Here is a 16,207-nt window from a genome sequence, read left to right as displayed (position 1 = left end):
CAGAGATACTCCCAATAACCGGAAGTGGTTCTCCCCATCTTTAGCACAATTTAGCAAAAAGCAAGCCGATATGTCTGGATGAAAGATAGAACACCCCGAAAATAGAAAATTAGGGAAAACTCAGGGGAAAAAAAAATACAAGGAAAAAAATTATTGAAGCAAAAAGTTGCTATTTTAATGACTGTATTGATTCAGCAGGAAATCGAACAAAATAACTAACTTTTTAGAACATGGGAGAAGCACAAAACTGTTAGTCAAATTATTAAACCTATGAAAGACTACTGTATTCGTGTCCAAAAAGCTTTTACAGACAAACTTCAGTGTGCTCAAATAAAGATCAAGGAAGAGCTGGACAGACAGAAATACACTGCTGTGGATAGAAAAGGGGAACTAGAAAACCTTACGCACTATAACATGGAAAACTACACTGGAGACCAACGAACAAGGGTTTTTGGGTTTTCTCGGACGACCATTGCAGAAATCCAAAATATATTAATAGAAAGACTGATTTTTTCTCTTTACCGAGGATTCCCAGCCTGACGACAGGGAATATTCATGAGCATGTGAATCCATGCCAGACCCATGCTGGAGAACAACAGTTACAGGTAAGTATTCCCATGCTCATGAATACAAGAATACATGGCAGTACACACATGCACAACCACAGGGAGGTGGCGAGGCTCAACATTAAGCATTTCAACAACTCAAGATTAAGCATCTCTTACCTCCTCACCAGGCTCACCTTCAGGCGAACAAGTTGCACAGCACTGCCTGGCCGACTCTGGACTCCTCCCTGGAATCCCAGTCGACGCAGTAGAATCTCGTGAAGGTGTGCATTGACCTCCATGTAGCAGCCCTGCAGATGTCCATCAGGGGGCACACCAGACAGGAACGTTGTGGTAGCAGCGATCGCTCTGGTTGAATGGGCTCTCGGACGGCCGGGCAAGGGTCGGTTTGCCAAACGATGACAGTGCGTGATGCAGCAGGAGAGCCATCTGGAAATGGAAGCCTTCGAGAGGGCCTCCCCTTGGTTCACAGGTCCAAAGTTCACAAACAGAGCTGTGGTGTCTTCCGAAGACTCTTTGTGCGGTCCACATAGAACTTCAGCGCTCTAGCCACATCCAGCGAGTGCAAAGTCCTCTCAGCCGGCGACGGGAAGAAAACGGGTATCACCAGGACTCGTTCAGATGGAAGTCAGAAGGCACCTTCCGCACCTATCCGTTCGCTTGTCCTCAGGAAGTCCAGGAGGGGAGCGATCTTAAACCAGAGCTCCCTGTCGTAGCGCGCCACGATGGCGAGGGCATTGGCTGCCTTGATGGTTGTCGTTGCCTATGTGATGACTCGTCGTCCAATGGCATCCAACTACTTTCCCACGCTGTCCAGAGGAGAGGTCTATGACGCTGCCGAGCCAGAGGATTTCTTCCTCACCGCCGCTGAGACTACTGAATCTGGGGAAGGATGGGACCTTAAAACACTTGGATGCAGAGTCCGGCACCCTGTACTCCTTTTCGTATCGGTCCATCTTCGCTGGGGCCGACGACAGATTCTTCATAAGGGACAGACCCTCGTCCCAAATGTCATCCAACAGAGGAATCGACAGAACGGTCTTCCTCTTTGCCTTGTGGTGTAGGAACCCTCCTTTTCCTCGGGGGTCAGCTGAAACAGGTCCGAGGCCCTAGAGATCATGGCATGGAACAAGCCTATTTCGCTGGGGGGTTGTGGTGGGAAGGGGCCCCTCTGGTTGGCGGAGACAGGAGTTCTCCTAACCCACTGTCGTCATCCGTGCCTGTCACCGTGTCTGGGTCCGTATTCTCCTTCGGGGGTGGGGAGGGGAAGGGGCTATGGGTGAGAAGGCGGTGGAGGGTGCACTCTCCTCTTCTTGGTAGGGGGCGCACCTGATGGCCCTGGTGCCGCGGGATCAATCAGCGCCGTGGGATCCTCCGTAGGCGGAAGGGGCATCCTCGTCCAAATCGCCGAGCACAAGATGTGGATCGCTTGCAGAATGTCCACCAAAATGTCATCTGGGGTTGAGGTGGTTGTTGAGGTGGCGGAGGTGGTAGGGACGGCGGAAGCGGTGTAGGGTCATCCAAGGCCTGCTCCTCCTCGTCGGTCTCGTCGCCACTCTCAACGTCTCCTTCGTCGGGGTCCCTGCCATAGGCCTTGGCTTCGACGAATTTCTTCTCCAGAATGGTCTGGGGAGTGGAGAGCTCCTACTCAGAGGAGTGTTCGACCAGGGGAGATGGTTTCGGGTAGATGACTGGCATCACCTTCTCTGGCGGCTTCTCAATAGGCTGGAACAACGATTCCCTCCTGGCAGGCAGGGAGAATCTCATCTTGGGGGCCGTACCCTGCGAACCCACATCCACAGCCTTTGCTAGGGACGCCACCACGCCGTCAATGGATGGCTTCGCCTGGTGAATCCAGGCCTGCAAGACCTTGGTCGAGCTAAGGGCATTCACCTTAGGGGGAGGGTCAGCGCCCTGCTCCCCCTTGTCCTTCTCCGATGGGTCCTTCCGGGGCTTCTCCAGAAGCTTATCCGGGTGGTCCGACTTCCTCTTCTTCACCGAATCGGCACGTTGGCTCGTGGTCGAAGGTGCCAGAGACGCGGTGCCCGCCCTTAACAAACATTACAGTATCCAATCTAAAATCTGTCTGAACAAGGTCAAATATCGCAATTAATGTAGATGAAAACAGTACATTGACAGAAAAATGAAACTCACCGCACCATATACCACCCACCAAAAACAGAAAACAATGTGTGAAAGTCAGTGATTTCCCCCAAATCTTATCAAATGAGGACAATTTGTTTTTCAGCTTATAGATCATTACAATTTTTGAGAGTTTGTGCATCTCATCAATCCATTCATCCATTAATGGAGCTACCTTAGATTTCCACCCACGAAGAATCCGCCTCTTACCAACTATGGCGCTTCTGAACAACCACTTTTGTGAGGAAATCAAGTCACTTAACTCCACATCGTCTCCCAATATCATTGTTTTAAAATCCAGATCTATACAATCACCCAGTATAGTAACACATGCCTCGCACACCTCAGCCCAAAAACCACAAACTCTTACACAGCTCCACATCATATGTTCAAAGGAGCCAACATGCTGTACACACCCCCAACATTCATCCGCATTTGAGAGACATCGCTTTTTCAACCTTTCAGGGCACCAGTAAACCCTGTTCAAAATGTTAATCTGTCGAGATCGCTCTCCTAGATTTAAAGAGCATGAAAGTACATTCCTACACATATTGTGCAAAACCTCGGAGGTTATAGTCAATCCTCCGACTCCATTCCTCCCGTATCTTGTCATTACCGTCATAGTTTGCAACAATCATTCTATACAATTTGCTAGCTAATCCACCTTCGCCTTGTTTTGGTTTTGCTAGAAAAATATTCAAGTCAAGCCCGTTAGTCCAATCAACATTACCCACACATTTCTTCAAACGTCTGTAGGAAGCCTCTGAAAAACCACCAATGTCCCACTTCTCACTCATTTCATTTGCAGAAAGCCATCTACCATCTTTCCCCAGATCTCCAATCCATCTTGTTCAGCTAAGGTACCATTCAGGCCAGAAAAGCGTTCTACCATTGTCTCTAATCTTCTGGTTTAACCAAATCGATGCTTGTTGAGACTTTAAGGCATCTGCCCAAGCAGCTCAAGCAAATCACACCATGCCTCCCGCAAGCCCAAGCACTCTGCCATTCAGCACTACACACTGCATTCATACCAGTTTCGGGCAGGGCTGTCTCAGTCATTGTGTCAAACACCAGATACTAGACACCCATAACACGGAATGCGTATTCATCATAAACTCCATTCACCCAGGCCCCACCCCACAGGCGTACCCACAACATACAGTCATTGGGAAGGCTCCAGCCAGTCTGGCCTGGACTTCCCCACAACACCATATATGGAACTTCCTCCCAACAGCCAGTCAGAGGGAAGGGACAGAGTCAGGGCTTTGCGGGACTTTGGGAAAAGTAAGTTAACAGGCGATAGAAAGCAAGAGGCCACAGGGGCCATCTTGTTTCCCCATCAGGAATCCACTGATTCCAATGACAGGACCTGGGCATCCCAAAATGGAGGACGCTCAGGGCAACTGTCAATTCAGCACAGAGCTGCCACCAGCCCGTACCCTGCTCTGTGGGCCACACACAGGTGCCTAAAAACATACACTAGGAGTACAGGGTCATACTCCCGCTCATGGGTGCCATAAAGATATCCCAAGGGTCTGTCCACAAAACCAAATACAGGAAGAGCCGCACCGCCAGGAGTCCCCCGTGAACTCCTGTGCGAAAAACAAGACTAGGAACACATGATAAAAAGCAATAAAGGACAAGGATTAAGAGGCCCTGTCCCAATGATGCATTTCCAGCATCACAGTATCCTTATCAGTCATGATGGCCTACAAGGACTCGTTGATGGCCTTCCCGAAAAGGTTATGCCACTTTGAAGGGCATGTCCAGTACCATCATTTGGTCATCCTGGCAGAAATTGGTGGCTTTCAGCCAGCCTCGACGACGGAGGAAGACTGCATTTCCAATCTGTCAGAAACCTGTTTCGGCGATGACCACGGCCACTGTGATAGCATGGTCCGATGCCACTTCGGCTTCATGGAGGGAGACTGCCTCCACCCGCTTGTCGTCGGGTAGGAACTCCAGAATCTGAGCCAGATTGTACCACAATTTATTGTCATACCTGGTCAGGATTGCCAATGTGTTGGTTGCCTTGATGGTCAACTTCTTCTCACTGTCAGGAGGGACTGAGGACGACTATGAGGGATTAGATAATCTCTACCTCGCAGCCGCTGACACCACCGAGTCCGGCGACGGTTGCAACGGTTGGCACTTGGGTGCGGACTCCGGCACCCTGTACTTTTTCTCCAGCCCATCCCTCTTGGCCGGGGCTGAGCAAGGATTCTTCAGGCGGGCCAGGCCTTCCTCCCACACGTCGTCCACGAGGGGCACTGCCATAATGGTCTTCCCTTTGGCCTAGCGGCTCTGGTATAAGGAGCCCTCCTTCTTGGTCTCCTCGGTCGTCAGCTGGGGAAGCTCTGGCGACCATGGCATGGAACAACCCCACCTCATCTGGCAAACAGCCTGCCGTGACGATAACGTTGTCCATCATCGCTGCGTCTGTCGCTGAATCCTTGTCCTTCGGGGGGGTGGGCGGGGAGGCGGAATCAATGCCACCGGGGCCAGAGACTGCAGCATCCTTTTCTGGATTTCCATGGATTTCCGACACCAACGTGTGTAGGTTCAAAAGGATGTGCAGCAACATATCTATAAGTGGATTTGGAGCGGTAGGCCTACTAGGCCCTGCGCCGCCGTCTGCTTCCGTCCGTCGTCCCTCATGTCCTTGTGGGTCGTGTGCGTGGACGCCTGGTCCTCCTCGTCTGAGGAAGAAACATCCATGTCTTGGGGTACGCCTTGTGGCCCTCTCACACCCCTCTTTTTTGCATCCTGAGGGGTTGGAACCGGGTTGTGACGGCATCCTCTTTTCCAGTGTCTTTTCCACCGCACCGGCCAAGGCCCCTCGCCTCAGGGGTATGGATACTCTGGTCACAGCCGGGACTACCTTCACTGGATCAGCTCCTTTGGCCTTCGTGAGTGCAGCTGCCACCATCTTGATAGTCGACGATTGTTCTAGCACCGCCTGGGCCTTCTTGGGCAGGCGGCTGTCTTTTCTTCAACCCTGGGCTTCTCCTGCAGCTTAGCAGGGCTGGCCGATTGCCTCTTTGAGGAGCTGGATCGATGGCTGGAGATGGAGGCAGATGGTGAGAATGATTGTGCCCTGCCCATCGCGGGACTCGCTTGCGTGGCGACCCCGACGGAAACTGACTCATGGTGCTTGGACTTATCTTGGACCACCACTGATGGAGCGCCCTCAAAGGACTTAGAAGCCTGCTACTCTGACCAACCAGTCCTGGGTGATGCATGACCCTGCTTGGGGCACGTGGCAGCGGCCTTGCCGCTGAGCCACGCCACCAGTCTACTGTGACAATCCTTCATTGTTCTTTTGGGGAACCCGAGGCAGATTTTGTAATTTTCTTCTTTGCAATCCGGGTGAAGACAGTAGAGTAACTGAACAGGTTTGTCCTCCACAAACACGCTCAGCAGTCCGCATCTGGAGCGGAGCTTGAAAAGAGAGCTTCCCTCTTTCTTCTCTTCCGACATGGTCGGTGGTGTGGAGTAGGCCCAATAGCCTTCTGGAACCTTCGACTAACCTTGCCGTTGAGGGGCTCTGAAACTCACTGACAAACGGAACCACGCTATGGGCTATGTTTGACTACAAATAGGACTTTTTCTGAAAAAAGCAAGTAAAGACGGAATAGCTCACGGAGAAAAGTTCGAGGACTCCCAACATTTGAACGTGTGGTAAAAAAATGAAGATGGCTGCCGAGGAGGGGCATAGGGACAGGGCAGTCAATGGCTGGGGGCAGTCTGACCCAGAGTACAGTGATTGGTTTATAGGAGAAAGACCGTTTGCAAGTGAAAGTGAAATAGTTTTTTCTTTTACCGAGGATTCCCGGCCTGACAGGGAATATTCATGAGCATGTGAATGCATGGCAGACACTATGCTGGTGAACTGCAACTGTACTTTAAACTGTGAGAAACACATTAGATTATTTTGTGCAACAGCAACCCATCACAAAGAAAGTATTAAATTATCAAAAGCAAATCCACATATTACTGCACTCTTTGCTCAAACCATATGCAGATGATACAGCAAAATATAAAAGTATTAGAGATCAGACTTGTAATTGGAACTAGAATCTCCAGTGGAAAACAGTAGTGAGATACAGGATTGTAATAAAGTCAGTTTAAAAGTAGCCTTGCCTATACAAGCGTTCTTCAGTGAGCGTCACCCTTCTCACAAGTCGTGTAAAGCATGTGGGACACTACTCACCTGCTTTCTGAGCAGTGGGTTACCTTTCCTTCCATTAAAGGCTTTAAATGAGTCGTTTACCAAGGCAGACATATCTACTAAGTACTGTAATATCCTGCAAAACTCAGCTATTGGGGGCTTTTAACCTTCATATGAAAAGCAGCACATCACTCCAATTCACACAGGTATGGAGGGACAAGAAACAGATGCAACAAGTGGTATCCAAAAGCACTTACCTTGTGCAGCTGAATATGGAATATTACAACCACTAGCAGCAGCACTTTCAATAACACTAGGCACACAGTTGGGAACCACGGCGGACTGATGTGCCATAGGAACAGCTTGCAGGGACATGGACTGCACCCCCACCTGAGCCTGAGCACTCTGCTGCAGTTGTTGCTGCTGGGTCATGGCCTGGAGAAGGGCCATATGGGCTGGTTGGCTGATGATGTGATGCTGACCACCAGCCGACACAAGGTGAACAACGTTACCTATTGAAAATGAGAGAGGTACCTCAATCAGTGTACAGCACTGCAGAAAAAAAGAAACCAGAGAGCAAAGTAACACTAAAAGGAAAAAGAGCACATTAAGAAAGGAATGAGGGCAAAGCAGAAACACTGGTCAAATGATACTGATTAATGTTCTACAGCTGAGTAGAGAGAATCCAAAGTGCAAAACAAGTCATGACAGAACACAAAGGGCCTAGATAATGCATTGCATGGAAATGCACAGTCTAAGGAGAGCAGAGTGGTTATTATTGGATTTAGACTGAGGATTCAAGATCAAAAAAATGTAGTGAGTTCAACAACAACTGACGCTAACGGGGAAAAAAGGTTTAGGAAAAGAAAATGCAGAGGTACTCTTCCCAATTCCACAATTCTAGGCGTCACCCAGTTCGGAACCCTAGGCCAGAACTCCACCACCCAAGACAAGGAAAGTTTAGCAGTGGTAGACTTTACACCCATGCAATCCCTATGGGGCAGTGGAGAGAGTGAAATGTATGCTTGCACCTCCAAATAATTCTGGAAAGTAAAAGCCCTTCTTGTTAACAGTTCTTACCCAGTGCGCTGAGATGGACTGACCTTTTGATGTACAATGTATGTAATTGGCCCATTAGAATTAGGAACAAGTTACTTACCTGTAACTGTTGTTCTCCAGCATGGGTCTGGCATGGATTCACATGCTCATGAATATTCCCCGTCAGGCTGGGAATCCTCGGTAAAGAAATAAATCAGTTTCACTTCTGAACTGTCCTTCTCCTAACAACCAATCACTGGTCTCTGGGTCATACAGCCCCCAGCCAATGACTGCCCTCTACCTAAGCCATCATCAGATTTGGTAGAACACAAAGTGGCAGTAGGACCAAGAGAAGAGCCGCAGAGGGGTAGGTGGGAGGGTTTACATGTGAATCCATGCCAGACCCATGCTGTAGAACAACAGTTACAGGCAAGTAACTTGTTCCTTCTCGAGCATGGGGTCTGGCATGGATTCACATGCTCATTGTGATGCATGAAATGCATTGGAGGGACAGGGCCTTCCTGTCCTTGTCCTGTAGTCCTTTTTCATTTGTGTTCTGTATTGTTATCTGCCCAGGAGTCCGTGTGGGACTCCTGGCAGTGCAGCTCTTCCAATTTTGGTTTGGTGTACAGACCCACGGGATACCCTTATGGCACCCATGGGTAGGGGTACAACACTGTGCCCCTAGTGTATGTTTTTGGGCACCTGTGTGTGACACACAGAGCAGGGTATGGGCTGGTGGTAGCTCTGTGCTGAATTTGACAGGTGCTCCGAGTATCCTCCATTTTGGGATGCCCAGGCCCCGCCATTGGAATCAGTTGATTCCTGGTAGGAAACAAAATGGGCCCTGTGGCCTCTTGCTTTCTATTGCCTGTTACCTTGTTTTCCCAAAGACCTGGGAAACCCTGACTCTGTCCCTTCCCCCTGACTGGCTGTTGGGTGGAAGTTCTATATGGTATTGTAGTGAAGTCCAGGCCAGACTGGCTGGAGCCTTCCCAGTGACTGTATGTTGTGGGTACACCCCCTGTGGGTGGGACCTGGGTGAATGGAGTGTGTAACCAATATGCACTTCTTGTTGTGGATGTCTGGTTTCTGGTATGAAACCCAATGACTGAGACAGCCCTGCCCGAAACTAGTATGAATGCAGTGTGTAGTGTTGAATGGCTGGGTACTTGTCCCAATACACATTCCTTGTTGTGAGTGTCTGAGAGGGAGGAGAATGGCCTTAATGCACTGTATGTCTGATTGGCTGACTGACTGCTGAATGCCCTTCTGATCGATTGGTTGCCTGAGTGTGACCCAGCAGAATGAATGGGAGAACAACAGTATATCTGGGGGCCTCTCACTGCTAGTATTCGTTCAGAAGCTGAAGTTGATACTTGAAGCTTATCCTTGAAGCCCAGTGTTAGGGAGAATTCTCATAGATGGCTAATTTCCATTACCTACGGAGCCCCCCAGCAGCTTTGCTGGATTTCTAGGGTTTCTTTTTTTCACCTGGTAAGAGTGTGAGCCTTTTTCCCACTCGTACATGTGTTTTGCTCTGTGTATTTCTACGTTTTGTGTAATATTGGGCACTGGAGCCTCACCTACTCCATGGCACCATATTTTTCATGTGTGTTACACAGCACCTTCAGTGCAGTGACACTGGGTTGTCTTTTAGACTTCCCACTGACTCCATTTTCTGGGGCTGACTACTGTCCCCCAGAAAAGATAAAGTTGCCATTAACTCACTTTCTCACCCACTTTTAACCACAGACCCAGTACACCCCATCTTACATGGAGTATTGGAAATGGTTAATTCTTATCCCTTTTCGTCTGTCTCTTGGAGCATTGTTTTGCTCCCTTTACACTAAGACTTGGCTGGTGGCAGTGGTATCTACCCTATTTTTTATACCGCGGTTATCTTAAATAACCATGGTATTGTTTTAGGCTATTATATTAGCCTCAAACATAAACCCGCATGACCATATATATTTTATTACGGTTCCGGCTGGGTTTATTCGCCATTTATTTTTGTAAATGCCTTTCTCATGTTTTACTCTGCGCGCCAAACCAGGTTGGGTCCCTTTGCACGCCGTCTTTTTGCGGGCTTCTGCACAGAAGCCCTCCTTAAGGCGCCTGAAAGTCTGGGTAGGCAGGATGTGAGGGCGGGGTTTTAGGATCCCTGCGATGGGTTCCCTTGGTAACCCAAGACGCACTCCTGTTTGATTGGCTGGGTGACTGTCCTTGCCAGGCCAGCCACCCTGCTGTGTGATTGACAGCCAGGTTGTATGAATGGGGGAAAACTGCATAAAAAGCAGGTCTCTGGGACTGGAAGAGCAGAGTCGCCACTGGAATGAAAAAAACAACGAGGAGCTGACAGAAGAGGGCCCCTACAACGACTGAACCACCCGGTGAAGCCATGCTGTAGGTCCAAATCTTCAGAATCCGACAACAGAGAAGATCCTCCAGGAAACTTCTTCCCTTGAGCTGGTGGGATCAACCAGTTTGCCCAAACTGCAAGCCAGGAACCCGCCTCTGGTTTTGTAAGTAGCAAGGTTATACACCGATTCCTAAAACCATTAGCATCCAAACGCTGCCACCAGGGTAAAGACTGAAGGGGGGCGTCTGTACTCCTGCTCTCTATATGGTAGAGGAGAGGCACAGAGGACCGCAGCCAAGATTCTCTATTACGGTAGCAATGGACGGGCAATCAAGGCTTAGCTTCTCAGGAGGTGATGCGGGCTGGTTCTTAAGTGCAGTGTAGTCCCCAAGCAGCCACAAATGAATGTCCGCACACTATTAGTGAAAACGCAGTCTTTATATAATTAAGGTTCAAGGTTACATACACAATCACCATAACTCACTTTGTGCTCGGTTAATTTACAATGGCAAATATATACAGTTCTAAGTGTTACCACAATTGTTATCAGATTTCATTAAAGTGCATCAACTGAACTCTGGTCAAATGTCACAAATCAATTAATGAAGGTAGCCAACAATAGACATAGGAGGAAAGCAGTTGGTTAGAACAATTGGCAGAATACTGGCCCCTACCACTAGACACAGTTATGTATGGAGATACACCCCTCACCTGGGCAACCTGTAAAATAAAGATATACTACAAGCCCAGTCCATATATTGTTCAATTAGCCTTAATCTCTTCTAAAATGTTTCTACCACCCCAATTCACCTGGAATAGCAGAGTTCCTCGAGGCAGTGTCGATGGATCCTTCTTGAGTGACTCCCTTTAAAGCAGGAGTCACGGGTCGTCGATGGGCCTCGGAGAAAGTGAACTTGGCGTCGATGAACTTCGATGGAAAGTTTGGTGGCGTTGAGGCAGCAGCTTCGGTCCTGGCGGTGCTCATCAACGGCGAGTCGAAGACGTCCTGCAAGAAAGAGGCATGCGGGGCACCTCGATGTTGATTGTTCAGGACCACAAAGAGTCTATGAAGAACTTTGGCCCAGCAAGGATGGAGTCGTCCAGTGTCTCTGCGGTCGTCGGGTGGCGGGAATCCCACCGGCGGAAGCTCCTCGGCGGCCTCGACTTTCTCCGGCGGGCCAAAGCGGTCGGCGGTCGAGAGATTCCTTCGATTCGAATATCTTAATCAATGGAGCGTTGCGGCTCCGATCGTCGACCGCACGGCGTCGAGAGGTCCCAGCTTCTGGGCAGCACGGCTTCGACTGGCCTCCAGCGGTTATAGCAAACCTGCAACGACGACGGTGGAGGGAATGTCCGGTGCTTCTCTTCGTTTTCCTCGGCAGTCCAGTCTCGGGTCGGCAGCCTGTTGAGGGTTTGACTTCCAGGGAGCTTCGGCGAAGGTTAGCGGTGCTGGATGGTCACTCAGAGCTTGGGAAGAGGGTGCTTAACCAGGTCCTCTCTCGGATCAGTCCTCGATGAACTCGACCACTTTCGGATCGGGTCAAAGCAAATACAGCAGCAAATCTTCTTCTTCCAGCTGGGTGTTAGGCAGAATTATATGCAGTACACCCTTTGGGAACACCACACACAATTAAGACAGTACAATTTCACCTTCGGTACAAGCCTGTACTACACAGTTAAAGTGGTAGCAGTGGCTGAACAGCCAGACTTATCTCAAGAGTAAGTGAGCAGTATGAAATAGTTACACAAAGTGTCATGAACCATCGGAGACGCCCCTTCTGGACCTCCTGGTCCTTGACACATCGGAGCATACACTCCGTGATATTTCCAACATGGCCGTTAAGCACCAAACGCTGCCGCCCAGCCTTTACGTTCGATGCAGCACGTCCTATAAAGTAGCCACACCCCCGCGGGCCCGCACGTCTCAACGCTACTGACTGCTGTGGCTAGACGTGTGCTCTGTAGTTCGCCTTCGCGGAACTCTGTTTCCAGATTCCCGGACCTCTGCTTTCTCCTACTATCCTCCTTCATTCTTATCCTGCTTTCTTCCGGACTCCGTGTACCAGCCTCCGAGTACACTTCTCCGTATCCTGAACTTCCTGGAAGTTTCCTATTGATCCCGGACATAGAAGCTGAACGAACACTGGAAGCCGAAGACGGCCGAGCAGGGTTGTACAAAACCCGAACCGAAAAGAAGAAAACTCCTCCCAAGGATTCCAGCAAGCAGCGAAGACAGGTGAGAAAAGGGGAAACCTGCGACACAAAGGACAGCAATTACTATGATTCAGGCAAACACTGACTCAAGGTTTTCAAGTAAAAGAATTTACATTTATCTAACTCTTCAGTTAGATAACATTACACTCTTATAAGCAGTTTAAAAATCACACTCTTAATACACCACACCACTTCCCTTAAATTCCAGACAAGTTGAGCTCACAAAATGAAGTGGGAGCAAAATGGCACTTTAGCAATTTAAAAGGGAAGGAAAGGCAAAAGTTAACAGAAATTGAATCACACCAACAGGTAAGTACTCGGGGCAATCGAACAAGAGAGACTACAATGATAAAATCAGATAGAAAAGGCTTTGGGCCAAAGTCAATAAGTCAGAAGTCTTATGTTAATGTTAAAGGACATTTGTACCGCGCACTATCACAACCGGAGTGGTCCCCTGGCGCTCTGGCAGCTCGGAAAGAGGAGGGGAGGTTGAGTTAGTGGGAGGAAGCAGGAAAAGTGCAAGAGAGCAGTGATGTGCTGTTGGCGGCCTCAGCCCGGTGGGTCCGTTGGCTGGGCCTGGTTTGTTTGCGGCCGGTAGTCATGTACTGTTGTGCAAGACTATGTGTGTTTTTGTTTTGCTGTTGCAATGTAGTGATCTTTGTGCGGTTTGTTGTGCTGTAGGTTTTGGTTGTGTTTGGTTTGGAGTTTGAGAGGTGTATGCAGAAAGGGAAATTGTTAGTAGGGTTGGTTAGTTTGCGTCTCTATCCTGAATTGAGGCGCTCGGCTTGCGTATTCTCCCCTGATGCGGCTCTGTCCTGATCTGAGTCCGACTGGCATACAAGGTTCCTTACTCCTCTAGCCCCCACTTCTAACATGCTCTCTCATAGCTCCCCTTATCCTCCCTTCGTACTCCTGTGGCCAGTGCACCTGCCAACGTCAACCTCTCAGGTAGTGTGGTGATTGCCAATATCTGGACACTTCCACTTCAGTGTGGTACCTGGCGGTAACTAAGGGGCGGGCGAAAGTGTTGGTGGGATTGTCTGGGGTCGTTGATTCAGTCTCCGTGCGTGCCGCCTGTGTTCCAGTCTATCTGTTGTCACCCGTCCAGGTGCTGCGGGAGGCACCCTCTCGGGTTGGGGATTGTCCGTGTCCTTTCGGATTTAGTCGTCCTTTTTCCGGTTTTGGCTTCCAGATTTAGTCTGTGGTGTTGAAGAGCCAGGTTTTTAGTGATTTCCTGAATTTTAGGTGATCTTCAGTGTTTCTTATTTCTTTTGGGATGTTGTTCCAGGTTTTTGCGGCTAAGTGGTAGAAGGAGGTGCCTCCAAGTTTTTTCTTAAGGTATGGTTTGAGTTCCAGGCGGATTTCGTTGCTTGATCGAAGGGGTCTCGTTGGTTTGTAGACTTATTTTCTTTTGTAGGAATTCAGCTCCTTGTCCGCTGATTGCCCTGTGCATTATGCACATTGTTTTGAAGGTGATGCAATGTTTTACTGAGAGCCAGTGTAGTGTTTTTAGGGCTGGAGTGATGTGGTATCTTCTGGATAGTTTGAGTAGTCGTCTTGCTGCTGCATTTTGGATCCTTTGCAGTTTCTTCAGGAGGTATTCTGGTATTCCGAGGTAGAGGCTGTTTGCATAGTCAATTTTCGACATGATTAGGACGACGATAGTGAGTTTTTTGTGCGTGAAGTTGAGGAAAGGTAAAATTCTTCTTGCCGTCTGGAGGAGGAAAAAGCATTTCTTCACTGTTGCATTTATTTGTGGTTCCAGGGTTAGGGAAATGTCCATTAGGACTCCCAGATTTTTTACTACCTTCGATGGTGTTGATGCGTTTCCCATTTCCGTAGGCCATGGGATGGTGGTTTCGTTCTCTTGGTCTTTGGATACCATCATGATTTCCTTCTTTCCTGGGTTGATTATCAGGTTGTTGGCATCCATCCAGTTGAAGACTTCTTTTAGACAGTTGGTTAGGGTTGAATGGTCGGCATCGGTGTCTTTGATTTTGTAAATGATCTGAGTGTCATCTGCGTAGTTGTAACATGTAATGTTGTATTTTTTGAAGATTCTGATGACCGGAGTCTGATAGATGTTTAAATATAGTGGAGATAGTGACGATCCTTGTGGCACTCCACAGTCATTAACTCGTGGAGTGGATTTGAAAGGTTTTATCCATACGGTTTCTGTTCTGTCTGCTAGAATGATTTGGTCCAGCGTAGTGCTGAGTCTGTTATGCCTATGTCTTCTAGTCTTTTGGTCAGGGCGTCGTGGCTAACCGTGTCAAAGGCTCGGGAGAGGTAGAGCAGAATAAGGGTTGAGGTAGTGTTTGAGTCTGCGTTAGTTTTGAGGTCGTCCCAGATGGATAGTAGTGCTTTTTCTGTTCCTCTCGCTGGTCTGAAGCCGATTTGAGCTTGGTCCAGCAGGTGGTATTTTTCTACGTGTTCTTGGGTTAGTTTATATACGTAGGTTTCTAGAAGTTTTGCTGGGTAGGGGATGTTAGAGATCGGCCTATAGTTGGAAAGGTCATCTACGTCACCACTTGCGTTTTTCAAGAGTGGCTTGATGTATGCTGATTTGAAGATCTTCGGTACAGTCCCTGTTGCTAGTGATAGATTTAGAAGGTTTCTGTAGTGTTCTGCTGGCGATCCTTGCGCGAGGATTGATTTGTAGATGTCTGGCGGACAGGGGTCCATGGGTGATCTCGCTTTCTTGCTTCGTTTTACCAGCATTGCGAATGCCTCTGCTGATATTTCAGGAAAGCTTTGGAGTTTGTGCTGTGGTTCCGTGTTAGGTTCGTTGGGTTGTATGTTGTGGTTGTTGGTCGCTTTTGTATGGTTTGTCGGATGACATTGATTTTTTTTTTTGAAGTGGTCTGCCAGGTCGTTGCATAGTTTTTCAGAGGGGGTTGGGGTGTTATCGCAGCTTGGTGGGTTTCTCATTTCTTCAATGATGCTAAACATTTCTTTTTGTGTGTTGGTGGCATTGTTGATTCTGTCATCGTAATTTGTTTCTGGTACAGTGTTTTTTTCCCTGGGTTGTATTCTTTCCTCCATTCCAATTCCATCTTTTTGTTTTCCTTTTTCATGTCGTTTAATAGTGGATTGAACCATTTTGCCATTGCTCTTTTTTTTGATGGGGTGAAAGGTTTTTCAGGGGCGATCTTATCTATTGTATCCGCGATCCATTTGTGCAGTATCTCTGCTTTCCCGTCTAGGTCCGCTAGCTCCAGTTCTGTAGTTGAGGGTTTCGTTAATTCCAGTTGTTTAGGTTGCTTTCTTTGACGCGTTTCCAGTTTCTTTTGGTGGTGGTTGGGAGTTTCGATTGTTGGATGTATGCTTGGGTAGGCAGAGTGATCATGAATGGGATGATGAGATGGTCGCTCCACATGCTCAAGATACAGTTCAGTGTAGTTCGCAGTAAAATTTGTGCCACAGATTCCGGACGAGGTTGGTTGGTAGAAAAGTTAGTTCAAAGAGAAGAGATGGACAAGCCCTCGGTTTGGAGAAAGATTTCAAACACTTTCACTGCGGCAAAACGAAACAAACAACCGGATTTGCACAGTACCTTAAAACGGAGAGGGAGCTGTAGCTGAGGTTGACGTTCCTGGTAGTTCCTGCAGGCTCACGGTTCCTGAAGCGACTGTCGGACTGATCAGAAGTAGGAAGACTGGAGGGTCCTGCACTACCCAGGGAAGAAACCAGCAGCAGAGCCAAACGACGAAT

The 16,207-nt window shown here is 48.6% G+C and overlaps 1 protein-coding gene across 2 annotated transcripts in view; it reads right to left on the bottom strand.

The window, feature by feature from the left end:
- SRCAP (Snf2 related CREBBP activator protein) overlaps window positions 1–16,207 on the bottom strand; it is a 2,075,623-nt gene that overhangs the window by 687,897 nt on the left and 1,371,519 nt on the right. For both annotated transcript variants that reach the window (XM_069651627.1, XM_069651629.1), the window contains one exon: window positions 7,137–7,391. In XM_069651627.1, the coding sequence (XP_069507728.1) occupies window positions 7,137–7,391 (255 nt within the window). The remainder of the gene's footprint in view (window positions 1–7,136; window positions 7,392–16,207) is intronic.

Source organism: Ambystoma mexicanum, chromosome 3p (assembly GCF_040938575.1).
Source record: "Ambystoma mexicanum isolate Mex_15411 chromosome 3p, UKY_AmexF1_1, whole genome shotgun sequence".
NCBI classification, from domain to species: Eukaryota; Metazoa; Chordata; class Amphibia; order Caudata; family Ambystomatidae; genus Ambystoma; species Ambystoma mexicanum.
This window is presented reverse-complemented; position numbering and strand designations above follow the sequence as displayed.